The sequence below is a fragment of the Opisthocomus hoazin genome, chromosome 4, assembly GCF_030867145.1.
Source record: "Opisthocomus hoazin isolate bOpiHoa1 chromosome 4, bOpiHoa1.hap1, whole genome shotgun sequence".
NCBI classification, from domain to species: Eukaryota; Metazoa; Chordata; class Aves; order Opisthocomiformes; family Opisthocomidae; genus Opisthocomus; species Opisthocomus hoazin.
This window is the reverse complement of record NC_134417.1, coordinates 47,222,260-47,240,660: the sequence shown is the minus strand read 5'-3', so window position 1 is coordinate 47,240,660 and position 18,401 is coordinate 47,222,260. Positions and strand designations below refer to the sequence as shown.

At 41.0% G+C, this 18,401-nt stretch overlaps 1 protein-coding gene across 1 annotated transcript in view; it reads right to left on the bottom strand.

The window, feature by feature from the left end:
• The window catches only part of ZNRF2 (zinc and ring finger 2), a 62,203-nt gene that overhangs the window by 16,731 nt on the left and 27,071 nt on the right, over positions 1–18,401 (bottom strand). The window contains exon 2 of the mRNA XM_075418920.1: positions 11,249–11,344. Within this exon, the coding sequence (XP_075275035.1) occupies positions 11,249–11,344 (96 nt within the window). The remainder of the gene's footprint in view (positions 1–11,248; positions 11,345–18,401) is intronic.

Genomic DNA, 18,401 nt, shown 5'->3' with positions numbered 1-18,401 from the left:
ACCAAACAAAAAAACCCCACCACAACCAATCAGGCATAAAAGCCCAAGAGTATTTATCTACAGAAGCTTCTTCTAGCAGGATGTTGATGTGACTGTACAGAAGGATCCCCACTAAGGTTAGGAAATCCCTCTTGCTTTGGCAGCAAGTGACTAAGCTTATTTTACCCCCAATACGAAAGGAGACCGAAAAGATTGCAGAACACAGTTTTTCCAAATGGCAAGGCTTCAACCTTCCACCATCACTGAAATTATGGTCAGAAGCCAGAGAAATTGCTTTGTAGCGATTGTCAATTACGAAGTTTCATTCTAGTAGGGGTCTGCAATGAATTGAGAGTGTGATGGGGACATGCTGGCCTAATGGAATCTACCAGAACTCTTATCTAACACAAGGTAGGTGAAACATTAGAAGCCTTCATGGAAGGAAAGGGTAGGGCAATAGTGTCCCTGAAGAGCAGGGGCACCGAGGGAATGAAGAGAAGCAGCTCAGATGCAGTGAGCTATCCTGTTACTCTGAGCAACGTGGCTTACTTTAATGGTGGCTTGTTTTGAAGCTGAATTTGATTCAGTGTTTTGTTCACTTTGTCCTTTTTCACGTTCCTATTCCAGGCTTCCCGCAGGTGCCCTGAGCACAGTGAGTTTTGCCAAGTGTTTTTTCCAGTCTTTTAACATTGGCCAAATAACTGACTCATTCATTTGCAAGCTTGCAGAGGAGTTTGGTTTGATCTGATGCAAAACGAATGCATAGGTAGCACTAAGGAAGATGGCGTGAAAGATGAAACTGAGCCCAAGCTCAAAACAGGAGGAGGGGAGAAAAACAGGTGTGTCTGACTAAGACGCTATTCTTAGGGAAGATCCGACGCATTACTGAGCGACACACAATGAAAACACTGGTGCCAGAACTCAGTGTGCATAAAGTCTGGCTTATTCAGCCCAGTGCCAGGTGCTAGGCCTACAGGGTGCTCTTCCCAGCAGGCTTGAGACCAGCCTTCTCCAAGTTAAAACTGAATGTCTCATGTCAACGTGCATACACAGGACAGGGATATAAATCACTGCGTAATTTTTAATTGCCTCTCTTCTCTGTTCACAGCAGACAGACTGCTTTTTACAGGCTATTTCTATTTTAAATACAGTTAGCCTTGCGATACAGATGGAATGCAAAACATGTCTGAATGCAAAAAGTTCTGATAACATCAAATATTGAGTCAGAGTTTTCAAAGTTATCTCAATTTTTCTGCTCTACATTAACCCATAATCCAGTATGATAATTTATTCCAGCAAGCACAGACATACAGTATTTCTGGTGCTGGCAGGTACCTGCAGATTTTTACTATCCCAGTAAGATACCAAGTATATGGGTCTTTAATTTCAAGAGGAAAAAAAACAAAACCAAAATTCTACCAATAAACCTTCCTTTATATTTTAAAGCAAATAGCATCAATTTCTAGATCCTAGCAATTAAGTTAAATAAAAGACACACACATAATTTCAATAGTATTCAGCAATTCTGAGCATTCACAAAAAGATTAACATGGGGAAGACGTTTAAAAAAAGAAGTCCCCAAAGACAATTCTCCAGTATTTGTTCAAATCTTTAGGCACATAATCTGTATATTTCAACAACCATATTAAAGTTTTATTTTTCTCCTCGTTTTTTAACTCTACAGGCTAGGAAAACTATTGGACACCATTATGACAACAAGGCATTTCAGCTAACAAAGCCATAGACTGAAATAGACTTCCTTGGAACTGGGGAGAGAAAAAGATAAAAGCATTAACCAAAAAATTCCTCCCCCCCATCTCTTCATTCCAAACAAATAAACAGTATTTATGGGCTAAAAATTATAAACAAATACTACATTATTGCTTAGCTACATGAGAGCTATCCAATACCTAATGTTATACACGAAGACTATCTAAAGAGACTTTGCACAAGAAAGGAGAGGATGAGGAATACGGCCAAAATGAAGAAAAATTGATACGGTTTTAAATTAGACAGCTATTAGTGCAGAGTTAAAATAGAATTTATCTCAGGTTTTCATGAGGGACCTTTAAAAAGGTTTCATAAGCGTTAATATAGTTCAGCACTGAACCTAGCAATAGCAAAGTGTTTTGTGCTTCAGCTGTGTGTTAGAACTTTGGGTTATTTCTGCAGCTGAACAAATCTGTAGCCATGTGAGACAAAAGTTCCGCAGACTCCAGAGAACAAGGAGGTTCCTCCAGGGAGGACGCGAGAGGCAAGTTGATTATTTTGTACCTGTGTCAGTATATAATTAATGCAATTCCTGTCAACAGGCAGTTTACAGCCTGTTCTACAATCACTGGATTTTGTTAAAAATACTAAAAACTGGTAATCTTTTCTACTGTGTAAGCAGTGATGATAATCCCCAGTTTAGAAGTGAAAGTACTCTACCACATGAACTGTTTTCACCCAGCTTGTTTCTGAAGCGTTAGGCTTGTTCTACCACTGAAACCCCCTGCAAAAGCTGGGCCAACTTCTTTAGTCATTGAAGCGTTCAGTCTGCAACAGAGAAGCACGAGGCTATTTAAGTAATCAAGGGCTAGCAGGTTTTAAAGCAAGACCTTAATCTGAAGAAAAAAATGAAATTACAAATGACGTTTCAGGCAATACTGCCCTTGGGGCAGTTTCTAAGCAAGGAGGAGTGCCTCTTATTCTTTGATATTTCTTTAGAAAAAAACCCTGCTCTGTGAATAATCTGTTCTAGTTCCTGCAAAACAATGAGGAATTTAGGGAATGAAACACCACAAAATTCCTGCACAGATCACTCAATCTCAGTCAGATGTAGTTTGGCATTTATTTTCAAAAACCTGAAGAATTCAAGTAGTTTTGTTTCAAAATCCAGCCAATGAAACCTATTCTCTAAGATTAGGAAAAGCTCTGTATTTTCAAGGGGTTTGTTTCCACAGAACTACGACAGCAACAACAACAACAACAAAGTCAGTTTGCTGCTAACAAATGAGTAAAATCTCAGGGTTTTAGAGGTATCAGCATTAAAGCCTGCAGAATTACCACACAAAACTAGGAACGTTATTTCCCCTGAAGCCAAATTCCCAGCAGTCACAAGACTGCAGCAGTTGCAGACACGATTTATGGCATCCTCCGGATGACCTCTCAAGGCTCAAGACTGATTAAGCGTCAGACACGGAAGGTAGCTCCCGTCTGCCCACGTCACGTGCGGCCGAGTCGCAGCACAGCCAGCGCTTGACCGATGCCGTTGTCCCCAGGCTCTCTACCGCACGCAGCACTGCGCTGCCGTGACGCAAGGGAAACACAACGACAGAGCGCAACGCATCAGGTCCTCACCCAACCTGCTCTGAATCGCTCCTCACGGCACCCGCAGATGTTCTTTGTGGCACTGGTTCACAGGTGGGGCTGCGATTTTCTAGGACAAGAACTGTCATTTGACTTTAGCAGCACTGTCAGTACCAAAGCAAGACAACAGCCGTCTCTGAGGCTAGGAGTAGCTTATAAGGAAAAGAAACAACTCAAGCTATTCAGCACATGAATGATCCTATTTTCTCTATTTCTTTCAGAAACAAGCAGGCTTGTTCTATAGCTGTCAAAAGCTTTACTGTATTTATCCAGTGCTGCATGTAAAATATTCCCGTGGTACATACACGCATTTATATAAAGGTGACACCAACGTACTGAGAAAATAAAAAAATTGTCATCCCACTCTCAGGAACAGAAGTAAGTATGAGGTGACACTGCAGCTATTTTGGCCAGGAGTGATTTGTGATGGCTCCATCACAGGAAGTTCAGTCTAGCAGATTTAGGCCTGGGCTCAAGGGAAAGTATGCAGAGAATCATCCACCAAACACCCTTCTCCCCAAAGGTTCATTAAAAGAGTCAGTCCTGTTCACAACAGATCAGAGAAAAGTTCAAGATACGAATGGATGGGATCTCTGCGGCGTGTCCTCCTTAGCAGGATGCAAGCATGTCCACTTTACTTCATTACAGCAAGAAAATGTAGCATAATCTATTGAGCATCCCCAACCAGCACCATGAAAGTGAGTTGTGATAGCTTCTTTACAAATCCATGCCTCTCTTTCTCTTACATGAAGAGTAAAATAATAAGCAATGTTGATCCCTCAACCACCACCACTAAACCTCCGAGATTATATTTTACCAAGACAAATGGGGCAGTCTGCAGTTCTGGGAACCACTGTTTGAGACATTTGAAGCACTTCCCTCTCAGTTACACTATGTTCCCGTTTCAGGAGCTTTCTCCACAGCCACACCATTAGAAACACATAGCTTACTTTCCTGACTCCGCGGCAAAGGGTTGACAGTTTGTGGGTGTGGAGGAAAGATAAGAGACTGCAGCCTCTGAAAGTGCTGCAGCTCCACGCTACCACGGACTGACCCAATTCACCCACTGACTGAGGCTGAAATGGGGTCACCGGAGCAGGTCCTACCCCCTTTCAGGAGGTAGGTACATATTGAACTTGAGCATAGTTTTATCTAGTGACATTTGTCAGCATTATTCTTTAAATGAACAGCCTCCCCCTCAACAAACCCACACTGTAACAGGCTGTTTTTGTAGCGATGCTCTTCCGTGAGGTACCAAAAATTGTTGAAGGAGAGACTTCAGATGGTTGGAAGGAAATACAGCTTTACTGAACAAAAGGGAGGAATAGCCAAAGTTTGCCACCGTTCCTCTTGGCATCAGGTTTGGACAAGTAGCTACCCACGGCCTACACTGGCGAACACCAGTGAAAGTCTCCTCCTTGTTCAATTGTTACCAACAATTCCCGAAGGGAAGAAGTACAAACCAAAAATTGTGTTCTTCAAACATGATTTCCCTCCTTAAGATTGTAACAACAATTTGCAAGACAAGTTATGAAAAGCCTGAGCTGATATTATCCCCATTCACAGAATAACAGCTGTGTCTGAGATTAAAATTTTATTTACTGTAGTAATGTTCTGCTGTCACCATGTTAAGCAAAATCTCAAAGTTCAACAGACATTCAACAGTTTTAATCATTTTCAAGAAATACCGAATAAAACTGTTTTAAAGTATCAGGGAAACTGAATGAACCTCCTACGTACTCTGACAAGATCAAAACAAGAGTAAATGTCACTATTTTAACTGCAAGCACATGCTAAGTGTCTGTTTATGTCCTGTTAAACTACCTTATGAAGTATGTTCTTCTCCCTCCCCAGCACCCCTGAGGACAGAGCACAGAACCATCTAGGGCAGAGCAAGAAGCTAGTGAGGAATCTTGTTAAACTCCAAAAATGGAAAAATTGAGAAATCCTATGGAGAAGTTTATACCTCAGCTAAAATGGAATGAAAGAACTGATGTGCCTTAGTATTATTTTGCACTGCTTTACTGAAAGTCTAGTCCTATTAAAGGATGAGGACAAGGAGGAAGGCTTAAGCTTTTCCAGGCAGACTGGCAAGATGCCCTTTTGCAAGGTCGTCTAGGGTATGATCGCAGAAACCCTGGCAGAGAAATGAACTTGAAGTTAGTGATTCTCTCCATTCCAGACTGAAGTTTTGAGCGCATCAGTCAAAACAGCTGACAGCTTCAGCCCCTGTGAGTAAAACACTCTCCCCTTGTTTTGTGCATAGAATGTGACTGAGGAAATCAAGTCTCTGCAGGTGATGGAACTACCAGAATAATGTATCTTGGTGGTCCAAATGTTAGGTCAAGCTGCACTATTTTTCTTCCCTTCTACTGAGCGATATAAACTGAGTAAGGTCTGGCAGAAGTAGCCCCAAAGATGTTGAAGCAGCCACCAATCAACGAAGCTTATAACGCATGTCAGAAAAAATTAGGTCAGTCCCATTCAAAAACAACGTTTCAAAAACATTTTTGTTTAGTCCTTTAGGTGACTCACGCCAATCTTAAAGTCTCTACTTTTGATCAAAATGCAGATGTTATAGCTGTCATTTAGATGTTGACAACTCCTCTAGCAGGATTATTGCTCATACAGATTCCAGTTCAGGCTTCTGACACTCGCTTACATGCAGGTCTCAGCATGTGGCAGTACCAGCATTTCTCTTTCCTCACAAGACAAAATTTAACCCTGTACCTCAAACTGATGTAGAATGCACATCATATTTATATCCTTGTCACAAAACCCTGCTTTGTGCCCTTGCTAATCTAGATCATTTGCGCTGCTGTGGCCCAAGTCACTCTGAATTCGGTTAGCTGGCACAGGAGTATTTGGCTAGCAGTGCATGGCATTGGATTCAAACACCCCAGAAGACAAAGTACGTTGCTGGACAAGAAGAGGACATCGAGTTTCATGCATTTCCTTGTGTTATATCTATCTTAATTTTCAATATTCTGCCTATAATAGTCTTTCCACATACTAATCCCTCCATTCAAAACAAAGCTGAATAAACTATAAATACAAAACCACACATGTAATCCCTGCTATCTGTGATGTTTCATCCCTTGCTCTTTTTTGCTGTAATAGGGCTCAAAAATTCACTTCTTGTAATTTAAAAAGAATAATTGCGAACTGGTTCTATTGAGTAAAGAAAAAACTCCAGCAGCTCACACATTGGATATCTCAAACATTCTGCCTCTTTGAAATTACACTAGCAATAGCTTTTCCCCTTAAAATGAACCTCAGTAAATATGTTGGCCAACAATCAGACCCATTCCCGTATCTGAATTAAGTGCAGAGCGGTCGGAGTGAGAGCAGCACCGATGTCAAAGCAGCAGCACCCCTGAGCAAGCGGCTTTAAGGAGACCCGCTTCGAAAGCTTCCAGCAGAACAGTGTTCCAGCACAAAGTGCTGACTTGATGAAACGCAAAATATTCCACAGGAATGTGCTAATTCAATCAAAACTTTTGAAAGAGGCCGAGCCGGCTCGCTGAGCCAACCAACCAGTCTCGTGAGCCGAGTGGCTCTCCCCAGCTCTCCAGGTCACTGGCTTCCCTACCGGGCCAGGCGCCAGGCTGCTAGTCCCTGCTCTCAGAGAGGCCCTTTAATAATAATAACAACAATAAAGTCTTACAAAGTGTTCCGAGAAACAAACAAAAGGAATTTGAAAATGAAAACCAGAATTACTTCAGAAACAAGCACAAGGTTTCTTCAAGAGGAGTTGGTTGCATTTGTTGCAAAGCATCTAAAACTACTGCCCCGAAGGACACAAGGCTCTCCTGCGTCTCCTCAATTTTTATGAGACAACTTCCAGTGGAAAAAAAAAAGCACAAACACTGTAACACCATAGAATGAAGAATAATTACACTCAAATCCTGAACTTCACCAGATAGGGCTAATCATCAGCAAGGAGTTAAAGGCAAGTTGCTTGCAAAGCGCCGAGTGCTACCCAAGCCGATGCCCCTGCCCGACCAAGACCCAGGGCTACCTTGTAAAGCAACGCCTTGCGCAGGGTAGTCCCTGCGCAGGCTCCCTGCCTCACTCACCGTGGCAAACTTGAACGAGACGGTGCAAGTGGCCTCGTTTAACACTCTGGAGAAGCTCAAAGGAATAGATATGGCTATATAATATTTTAGCAGTGGTTTTCAAACAAATCTGTCAACTAGCAAGTAACCCACTTCATAAAACTGGCTTTTAGCAACCCGTGGCTAACCAGTGCATGGGACCTACTCTGGCTTCTCAGCAACTAAGCAAGTAACAGTCTGAAGAGAGTTACTAATTGCTAAAAAAAGGCAAGACTATTTAAGACAGCAATACTAAATACCACAATGTTTTTGCACAATTCCATCCATTTAACCAGCTTTTGCATCAAAATGCCTAGATATTGGTTCATGCATGAGCACCACAAGTAGTTTACTTCGAACAAAGTTCCACAGAAAAAAGAAAAGAGCTCTTTTTACATGCCAAATCAAGTAAGCAATGAGATCTCTGTTGCAGGCAAGTCACATGATTTTGAAAGAATAAGGCTAATAAAATGTACTGATTTATTTATATGAAAATCAGCACAACTTCCAGCATAGAACAGGGAAAAATTTGTGACCACTCTCTTTCAGAAAACACGTGTAAATCAGACAGCTGCCAGAGTTTGCAGTTCACTGACCCTTCCCACTGCCAAATGCAATGCACAAAGGTAGCTCAGAAAGCAATTAGAGGTTGGCTGGGAGGACTCATTAATTTTCTTGAACTTCAAATCACAACTAAATAGTGTTATAACATTTTTCTGGGAAAGACTGTATGCCTCAGACTCACATTTAAGAAGAAAGAAGGTTTGTCCTCTCAGAATGGTAAAATACGTACAATTTGCTCCCTGTTGTTTCTTAGAAAGAACAACTAATACATTTACAGTATTATGAGGAAACACATCTAGAACAGAACTAGATATAAACACAGTTCAATCCAGCTGCTCAATTTTTAAACATCTCACCACCTGCAAAGTCTAAGGCTCCCTTCAACTACCTGCACCACAAAATTCAGAGAGAAAAGAAGGTGAGGGAAAAAAAAAGGCAGTGAGAAGGTATTTTTCCTGCTAGTGGTAACAGGACTGGGAAACCTACCTGTGACCAACACAAGCCAATGATGCCTACATGGCTCTATTTGAACATGCATGGCATAAAGCCAAGGTAACAACGAGAAAGTAAAGCGTAAAGAGATGCCTTCCATTTTGGAAGAAGGTATCAAAAGCAGAGAGCAGCACTTCTCTCAAGCAAAACTTGAGATGCCCTTCAAATGGCTAATCACAAAAAGGCAGATCCATCAGATTCCCTCATCATGGCAAACAGCAAAATATACCAGGGAAAAGAGCATGCATGTAGACATTCATATGCAATTCTGGGCCCGAGACTATGGCAGCATTAAGTTACCAATCTGGTAGTTGATTCTCTTTCATTAGCCTCATTAAAGCGATCACAACCATATCACAAACTAACAACTGAGCGCTACACAACTCTGAAGCCATATCCTCAATTTCTTTGTGCTGCAGTAATTTAAATAACCAGCTATACGCTATAATTTAAGATTTAGTCCACGACTCCGGGAGCTAATCAACTGGCGCTACAAGGATCAGTGCACACTTACCATTAAGTGTTTATGAGAATGAGACCATACTTCTAAGTAAGTGTCTCTCTCAAACCAATCTACATAATTTAGTAGTTTTCTCCTTTCAAGCTTATCTAACCATTTCCTAGAATGAGTTTCCGAGGCTCCCTATACAGCAGACACACTCCTAAACTGAGAAATGACATGTTGCTGGTAATAACTCGTATTGCATTGTCCACAGCTGCTTTTGTCACGTTGCAGATAATCCAGAGGGAGGCTTCGGTGCCACCGACACGTTTCACTTCTGCTCATTTATATGGAAGTTTTTTGACTTAACAGACTGCGCCAAGGTAACAAGATGGCCTAAAGGAGCTCCAACCACCAGCGTGCCAGCTGAGAAAACAGCGCAGGGCCGGGGGGGGAAGGAAAGGAGCCTGAATATGGCACCGTTGTGATACAGATGAACATCACAAACGATACTGAGAGGTTACCTTCTGTAATTGCTGTATCTTTGAAAAAAAGAGTCAGTCACCTGAATGCGCTCCTGTGCACGTGTAAGGAAGCAGCAGCCGCAAAGTATTTCAGTCAGTCAGCTCCTAACTTGTGCACACCCCATCAGCTGGATGACTGCCAGAGCTTGCTCTCTGCCAGCCTGCCTCCTCCTGCTCCACTCGGACTGATCCCAAGTGCATTGTGCCCTCCCGACTGGGGCGACTATCCTGCTTCTCCCTAATGTTCAACATCCCACAGCACATGGATTTCTATCAACCTATCTCAGAAAATGCTCAGTCCTAAATTAAAAAAGGCAAAACAACCAGAAACAAAGCCTCCTCTATCAGATGACGTGACCCTTCTTAAATATATGCATGGTAGCACCAGGAGAAAAAAAAATACTTACTTTTCCCGAGTGCTGTGCTTTGAGATGGATTTCACAACTTCGAGTACATAATTTCATATTATTTTTGCAACTACGGGCCAGCATTATTGTTATCCAGACTAAGAATAAAGTGGGCCCAACCATCCTCCAAGACCTGCTCCAATAAAAAAATCCAGTGTAGGATACCATAACTGCAAGGTGCCAGGAGGGTCAAAGGGCCCATAACACTACCGGTTATTTATGCAATAAATAACTGATGTTGGAGGGGACCTCTGGAGGTCTTCTGTCCAGCCCCTCACTCAAGGAAGGACCAAGTTACACTAAGTTGCTCAGGGCCTTGTTCAGTCAATTTCTTATGATCTCCAAGAATGGAGGCTGCACAGCCTCTTCAGGTGCCTGCCACTGTATTTGACCACCCTCATTATGTGGCACTTCCACCTTACATTGAACCAGACTTTTCCCTAATGTAACTTGTGACCACCAACTCTCAACTTTTTGCTGTGCACCTCCAAAAAGAGTCCGACTCACTCTTCTCTACAATTTCTTTCTAATCACATTCTGCTCTGACATATTCCACATCTGGTGAGTGGTGAGCAATAAGCTCATTCAGGAGGCACTGTAAGATTTCCTGATAGTAGGGCAGCTCTGCCAAAGTAGGCACTAAGATTTCAGTAAGATTTTCCAATTCATAGTTTTCTGAAAACTTTTTGTGTGCTTGCCACAGAACTGAGTGTCAGCCTAAGCCACGGTGATAGAAAAGTTTGATGCCACATCCTGCTTGTGTTGCATCAAAGGTTGCCTAGAAGGAGAGCTTAGTAGTAGCGAAAAAACAGAGCTACCACAGGTGATTCATTTGACACTGGCAAGTTTCATTAAAATAATAAAAACATACTTCATAAGGACTGGTAGGATATGTATCACATACACAATCAGCTGAAGAAGGAGAAAGTTCTTTGGCTCCTTCAAGAAAGGGTAATTTTCTTGAATAACATGCAAATGCATAGTGTGTCAAGTAACAGTCCTTAATAATGTCCACAGAAGGAGACTTGATTGACCTACCTCACTACTTGAGGTCATTAGATGAGAGCACATTTAAGCTACACATCTCTCAAGTGGACACTAAACACATACTGACCGATATCTGATCTTGTGGTCATAAAACAGAATAAATACACCTAAAGAAGAATAATTTCATATTTGCAGAACAAGCCAACAGCGTAAATTATATTGACATGCAGTACAAAAAAAGACAAAGTTCTTAGGAATTAATTTGAAAAAATAAACTGCAAGCAAAAAATATGCATCATTTCTGAATCCACCGAACTTGTTACCAGAGTATCTCATTAAATAAAGAATTATTATCACTCTAGTGTTTAAAATGAATAAATAATTACCAGCTTACTTCTTTCTTACCATTGTAGGTTATCCTTGGTTTTGTCAAACACATCACAAGATGTAAATCCATTTCGTCAGAAGATACAAATTTTGAACATACAGGGCACTTGAATCCTATGGAAAATAAAAATATGTAAGTGTGAGTACACTCAACCACATTGCAAATACGTATATTCAAGCCAAAAAACTATTTTGCACACATTAAAAGAAAAAAAAAAAATCTGGCAGCTTTTCAGTTTTGACGTGACATTTCTTACATGAATATAATTCCCGTGATTTCAAAAGCTCTCAAAATGGACCATTGTTTCTGTAAATTGATCTGTTGCCAGTTGCAAACATGTCAGCACCTCTGGAACACAAACTTTCCCAACAACCCTAAGAACAGTTTAAGACCGAGCAAGAGGATAATATGATTCTACTAAAACAGAAATCAGAAATGTGTAGAGAACGTAGCCATTAAAATCTGAACTTGGGTAAGAACCCTGAATTAACATCTTCATTTTTACCAGGAATAGCACTGAAAGTTTAACAAAGGATCTCAGTTTTAGGCCTCATCACAGAAGCTGCAGCATCTTTTACCAGTCTGGGGCACAGGGAAAACAATAACTCAGTGGTGTCGTCTCACCTACTGAATCACTAATATTTCCTGTAGTAGTGAATTTGTTTGACTTCCCTCATCCTAGCCAAGCATGACCTTGCTTAGCTTTTGAGGTCACAGCCTGAGGCAATATGGGGTAAAGAATAATTCAGACAGTCTGGATTGTGATGCAACTGTATAATAGTCCATGACAAGACTGCTTAACACTTTAACTCATGTCATTACCAAAGACAGCAGTCTTCCAGTCAAAGGACAAGATTGGTTGGACAAGTTTTACGGTCCACAGAAGAGTGTGAGAAAAGTATGACTGATTTTGCTCTGCTGAATAATTAACATGTAAGTGAGAGACAAAAAGCCACCAACAGGGATCTCAATGTGTAACAGCTGTGCAGGAGTATACCTACAGGACAACATATGGCAAAACTATCTACATCCATGCTCAATGCAAAGGAGCAACTTCTTTGATGCTGTTGGAAAGTAATGGTGCAGGCATGTATAAATGGCCACTGCACCTTCCAACAACATCCACATATGAGCCTGCTCCCACGTGTTAGTTTGTCACCCCTTCCTGTTGTACATCTAATCTTGGGAGTCCACAATGAACCGAGTCAGTCAATGATGACAGGTGACTTGATGCTGCACTTTCAAGTTACTGACACCTGAGAATTTTGATCTTTACTGTTAATTATGACCCAGACGTAGATCAGGCAACTAACCTGAAGCACTAGCACTTGATAGAAATAATGCACCTCATTTATGAAGACAATGGTTTTTATATTTTTAGTGCAGCTACTAGGAAGCAAGTCAGAGCAGACAACCGGTAACACCCATGAGGAACTCGCAGCAGCTGAACATGCACTGGAAACCACTTCCTGAGATTAAGTACAGTTCTGATTCTTCCCATTTTAGTCATAAGCAGTTCATATCTATTTCTTCTGGTGTTAATCTTACATGTTAGTTTAAATATGACAGCACTGGAACAGGCTGCCCAGGGAGGTTGTGGAGTCTCCTTCTCTGGAGATATTCAAGACCCGCCTGGACAAGGTCCTGTGCAGCTTGCTGTAGGTGACCCTGCTTTGGCAGGAGGGTTGGACTAGATGACCCACAGAGGTCCCTTCCAACCCGTACTATTCTGTGATTCTGTGATTGCTCTTCCCTCCTTATTTTTAATCCTCCTCCCCCCATTCACATCTTCACAAACAACAGTTAAACCACATGTTAACAAGCATAAAACAGCCAAACACATCTTTTGGAAAAAACGGAAGTTGAAAGCTTGTTGTGTTTGTAGAAAGCTTTGTTAAGTGACCCTCCAGCCACTGTGTAGTCTCCTTCACCCCAGCTGCATCTCAACATGACTAAAATCAAAACTAGTATCTCAGTGCTCCAAACACCCCATAACTGTTTTGTTCATTTTCTTCAAAAACTGACCAGGGTAAATCTTCTCTCAACCTTTATCAGCCTAATGCAGCTGATTACTCCTAAGTCTAGTCCAAACCTACTAAGACCCATGCATTATTCTCATTTATATGCCTCTGTAAGGCATAATCGACAACATACTTTGACATGAAAAAGCATGTAATTTCCTTATACACTGCAGACTGAGTCCTGATGAGCCAGAAGGGAGTGTATGCATTACAGCAAGCTGACATTTATGTTCATGGCTAGTTAAGCACCAGGACAGTCATTAACATGTTCCCTCTGCTTTCTGAACAGAACCCTTCTAGATTATTCCCCAGGGTCATCAGCACATCTAATTGGGAGTGACATGGGGCAGGGAAAAACATCAATAGGTCTTTAGAACCACTGCTAGAGTTAACAGTGTTATTAAGAAGTTACATATGCCAGGAACGCTTAGAGGGAATACTGAAATCCAAACAAAACAGTAGGCAGAGCTTGGGTTAATAATAGTAATAACGCTTTTACTTAAAACCATGCTAGAAGACATATAGCTGTGAAAAATCTTTCTGGTTATGCACCTAGAGTATTCAGCTGAATGTGGTTATACTACCGTATGCCTGCTCCTAAACCTAGCAAACAGTCCATATTTTAGCAATATAGTAAATCCACATTTTAACAATACAGTATCTTGTGGCTTGTCCAGTGTCAAGGGGTATCTGAAGATAATAGTTACGCAACTACAAATATCCTCCTGACACAGCAAGTCTGGGTTATCTGTCTGCTATAGCTCTACTCAGAAAAGTACACTAAAGAACCTAAGTACCAGAGGACACTACCCTTACCTAAGCATTATGGACCAAAATAGCAGCCAGTGGTAAACGTATTTTTGTGGAAAAGATGTTTTTCCAGTGACCAGCATCAGCTGCACGCCAGAGACTAGCATTACAGCCAAAAAAATGCCTTGAGCTTGCAACACCTGCTGAAACTTTCTTCAAACACAAGCAAAATCCCATTTCTCGTTCCTTCACAACGCTTTCCTGCAATAACCATTTCCTGGATTTAGCTATCTTCCCCAAGAGATGTACAGTGTAGGTTTTGTGTGAAGGAAATTATCATTTCCAACTCCTTTAGTAACTCCAAAGAACAAATTTTTTTGACTGTAGACAGAACATGTACTTTTATTTTTAACTGTATTTGAAAAATACGAATAAGTGAACAATCAACACTGTCCACAGGCCAGTTAAAGGTCCTTAAAATAAGCTGGTATTTTCCCACCTTTCCTCAAATCAGAAGGCAATAGTTTCACGACCCAGTTTACAATTAAGTACTCCATAAGAACAAAGGCTCTATTGTACCAGTGCCCAGCAGGCTAACAACATTTATAGCCCATGTTTGTTTTTACCACCAGTCTCAAGGAACTCCTCAGACAAAAGTCATGTGAAACTTTCTTCAAGTTAACAATCAGCAACAGGTTCAAAAATAACTTACACTCTACATGACTTGTTTTACTGAGGTTTGCAGATAAACAATGCATTCACAGACTTTTGGACAACAAAGTGGAAGCAGTCATCAGATGAGGTGGCATCACGTAAAGTATCCTCTAAAAACTATAAAGCTCAGTTAACTTTCTCACTCTCTTTACAATGAGAGTGCAAGAGATAACGATAAGGGTGGTGAAACACTGGAACAGGTTGCACGTGAAGTGGTAGAAGCCCCACTCCTGGAAACATTCAAGGTCAGGTTGGACAGGGCTCTGATCTAGTTGAAGATGTCCCTGCTCATTGCAGGGGGGTTGGACTAGATGACCTTTAAAGGCCCCTTCCAACCCAAACTATTCTATAATCCTATAACACGCCGTTCTAGGTAAAAATCCAGCTCTTACGAAGGTGTTGGTTTCACAGCATCCCTTATGCTCATCCAGGATGAGAAACTCTCACCTTTGTATTAGGATCATCACTGTTTGTCAGCATGTCACTGCAAAGCTGTCCTTCCTTCTCCCACAGTAGAGAGGACACTGCCTGTGATCCAGCCCAAGTGAGGGGCAGAACCACTTCTCACCCCACACTCTTTTCTGTACAGCAGGAAAGAACTGAGCACCAAAACTGAGCAAGCACATGCCTCTAGCTGACTGGTCCAAGTGCATGCTTAAGAGGCAGGGAGACAAATTCTTACAAGCTCCCATCGTCTAGTTTCATAACCCTGAGTACAATATCGAAAGTAACACATTACTCAAAACAAAACCACAGTCCTGGAAGAAAGTACAATTACAAGAAAAGAGACAGAACAGAAAGTTGCAGTAAAGCTGCTAGAAAATCCCAAGATGGCACAGAAAGTTTGAAATAACTAAACATGCGTAAGCAGCAGGACTTCAATATTTAGAGGCGAATTCTCTCTCTCATTCTCTCTCAAATGTATCACTTTCTTTAGACTCCACCATCTTTTCAAATGAATCTCCAGTTAGCCAAGAAATCCCATCTTCTCTCACATCCATCTACTGAACTCATAACTTTCACCTCCAGCAGGCTTGGAAACTATCCACAGGGACAGGGCGATGGGTGGCCACTCACTCTGTCCGTACCAATCTCAACCTCTCATTGATGCCTTACTGTGTTTGCCTCGCTTTGCAAACTGACTGCTTAACTTGCAGTTCAGTGCATGGTGAAGCAAACAAAAACCCTCCAACAAATAACAAACTCCTGGACCTCTACAACTTTTGTAAAATCATGTTGGCACTCATCCTGGAATATCTGCTTTGTGGTGGGAACAAGAAAGAGCTAAGAGCTTCCAGACAATACAGTGCAGAGTGTCACAGAACCACACATAAAGGAAACACATTAAAGAAGGAAACACATTAAAGCGGTGTTAGGCTTGCACAGAAGAATGGATGATCCTTTTGGTCAATATTAAACAGCTGTAGCAAGAAATAACCACAAATAAAACCTGCACCAGCACAAAAGACTGCCTCAGCATGACCAGAGTAACCTTTCAGCAGAAAACATCTCAACTAGAACACTGCCAAAACCAGACTAAAGTATAATGAGATCAGCTGTTCTTTTAAAAATAAGTATGCAACTTATTAGTATTTTAAGTTTTTGTATCCTTGTGTTTCCAAATATGATGGACAAATCCATCTCAATTTACATTTTAAGAAGTCATAGGAAAAGAGAAATCCTCATATATGCATAATTTTCTAAAATGTATTTGACAATAAAACACCTGACAAATGTTACTTACATACTTGCACTTGTTCTTCGGTACTTAGAAAAAGAAGTACAGACAATCTGGAAGCACAGCATCCAGTAAAGATGGTGGTATGCAGGCTGGTATGCAAGATTACTGTCACACAAATAAAGCCTGCATGATGCTAAAACAAAACAACACAAATAATTCCCTCCCCCCAATAAACAGAAAAGGCCTCACATAATCAGAGAAACGTGTTAGGTAAGACCTCAAAAGGTCACAAAGTCTACTCCATACTGTGAAACTGGGTTAAACATACTTAGAGGACTTAATCTGCCCTTAAAAATCAAATAGTGAAAGGTTTTACAGACATCCTAAACAAGCTACAATGCTGATCAGCTATTCCTAGAGAGTTAGAAAAATCTTCCCTTACCTCTAATCTGGCAGCCTTCACTTGCAAAAAAAGTTGAACAGTTCTTCAGTGTTCAGTAGACAGGGAAAACAGTCAGTGAGTGTCCTCAGTATAAAAAAACCCAGCACATTCACACTGGAAAACGTGTGCCCTTCGCCTTTTTCCTCTAGCCTAAAAAAAACCAAGTTACTTTAATCTTTCCTCATAGGCCCTGATGCCGAAACCTTTCATTCCTATTGCTGACTTATGAACTCTCGCCAGCCTTACCATATTGCATTGCCAAGAACTGGGCAGGGCTTTCAGGCTCAGACTTCACAAGTCCTAAGCAGAAATTAATAGTACCTACCACGTTGTTCTGTTACAACAGGTGTTGAATATCTATATATAGATCTATCTATACATAGACACCTTCATGGGTGTGTATATAGGTACATCCGTGTACATTTTAAACAAACCAACAGATAATTGGCTTATTCCTCTCATGAGCCATAACAATCCCTAAATCTTCAGCAGAACTGTTACTGGCCAGGTCCCATTTTGTAGAGGTATGTTTTCTTTCTCCCCACATTTAGTAATTCTCACGTTTTTTTACTCAATTTTGAACACTTTTTCTAACACATTAAAAACAACAATGAACTCCAACTTTGCCCTCCGTAGTGCTTTCAGATCTTACAAGTTTGGCATTATATTTCCTTTTATAAAGTGCCCACCCTCTAAAAAAGACCCAAAGCAGATCGCTGTGACACTCGATTTGAATTGCTCTCCCAGAACAGCTACAGGATGTTTTCCCCCAACTATTTCAGCATCCACTTACTTTTTTACCTAGACCATATTCTCTAAGTTTGCTAAGGAGAATATAAAGCAGAACAGCGTAAACGTTTTATTAAAGTCAAAGTATAATGCCTCTGCTTCTTCCAGTACTTCCTTTTATGTTCAACCGTACAGAGGACTATGAAGTGAGACTGTACAGGATCTCAGTGAAGTAACAGCAGTCCTGGTCAAGTCAAACTCCTGTTACCCCCTCCTTCTGTAAACTAATGCATAGAGCTTAAAAATAAATAAATAAAAAGCTCTAGTAAAGACTACATGGTCTATCAGAGTTACGTGGCCACAAAATTCTCTCTCCTCGTCTCCTCAAAAAGCTGAAATGGAAAGACATAATGAGTAGTTCCTTAAGCTCAAACCCATGAAGCTTTGTACATGAAAGGATATTGCTTTAACACAGCTAACATCTTAACAGGCAACTCTACCCTTACCATCAAGGAGAATATGAAGATTATTTCACACTAAATTCAAGAACAGAGAACTGACATTTTAAAAATGTCTTGAAGTTAGAAGGTAAAACTAAAAAAGAGCATTACCAATTGCCAAGGAACCCTCTACAGGAGAATTTCTAGATGCTGTAGCTCCCAATACAAGTGGCTTCTCAGAGAAAGTTTGCCATTTTATGTACAGAAGTTTTTCATTAAGGGAGAAAGTGTCTCAGTGAAAAGATACATATAATTCTCTAGTTTCCATCCTTCCTTATTCTGTCAACAGCGTAAGCTGGGAGAACACAGCACCATCTGGAATGACTTCTGGAG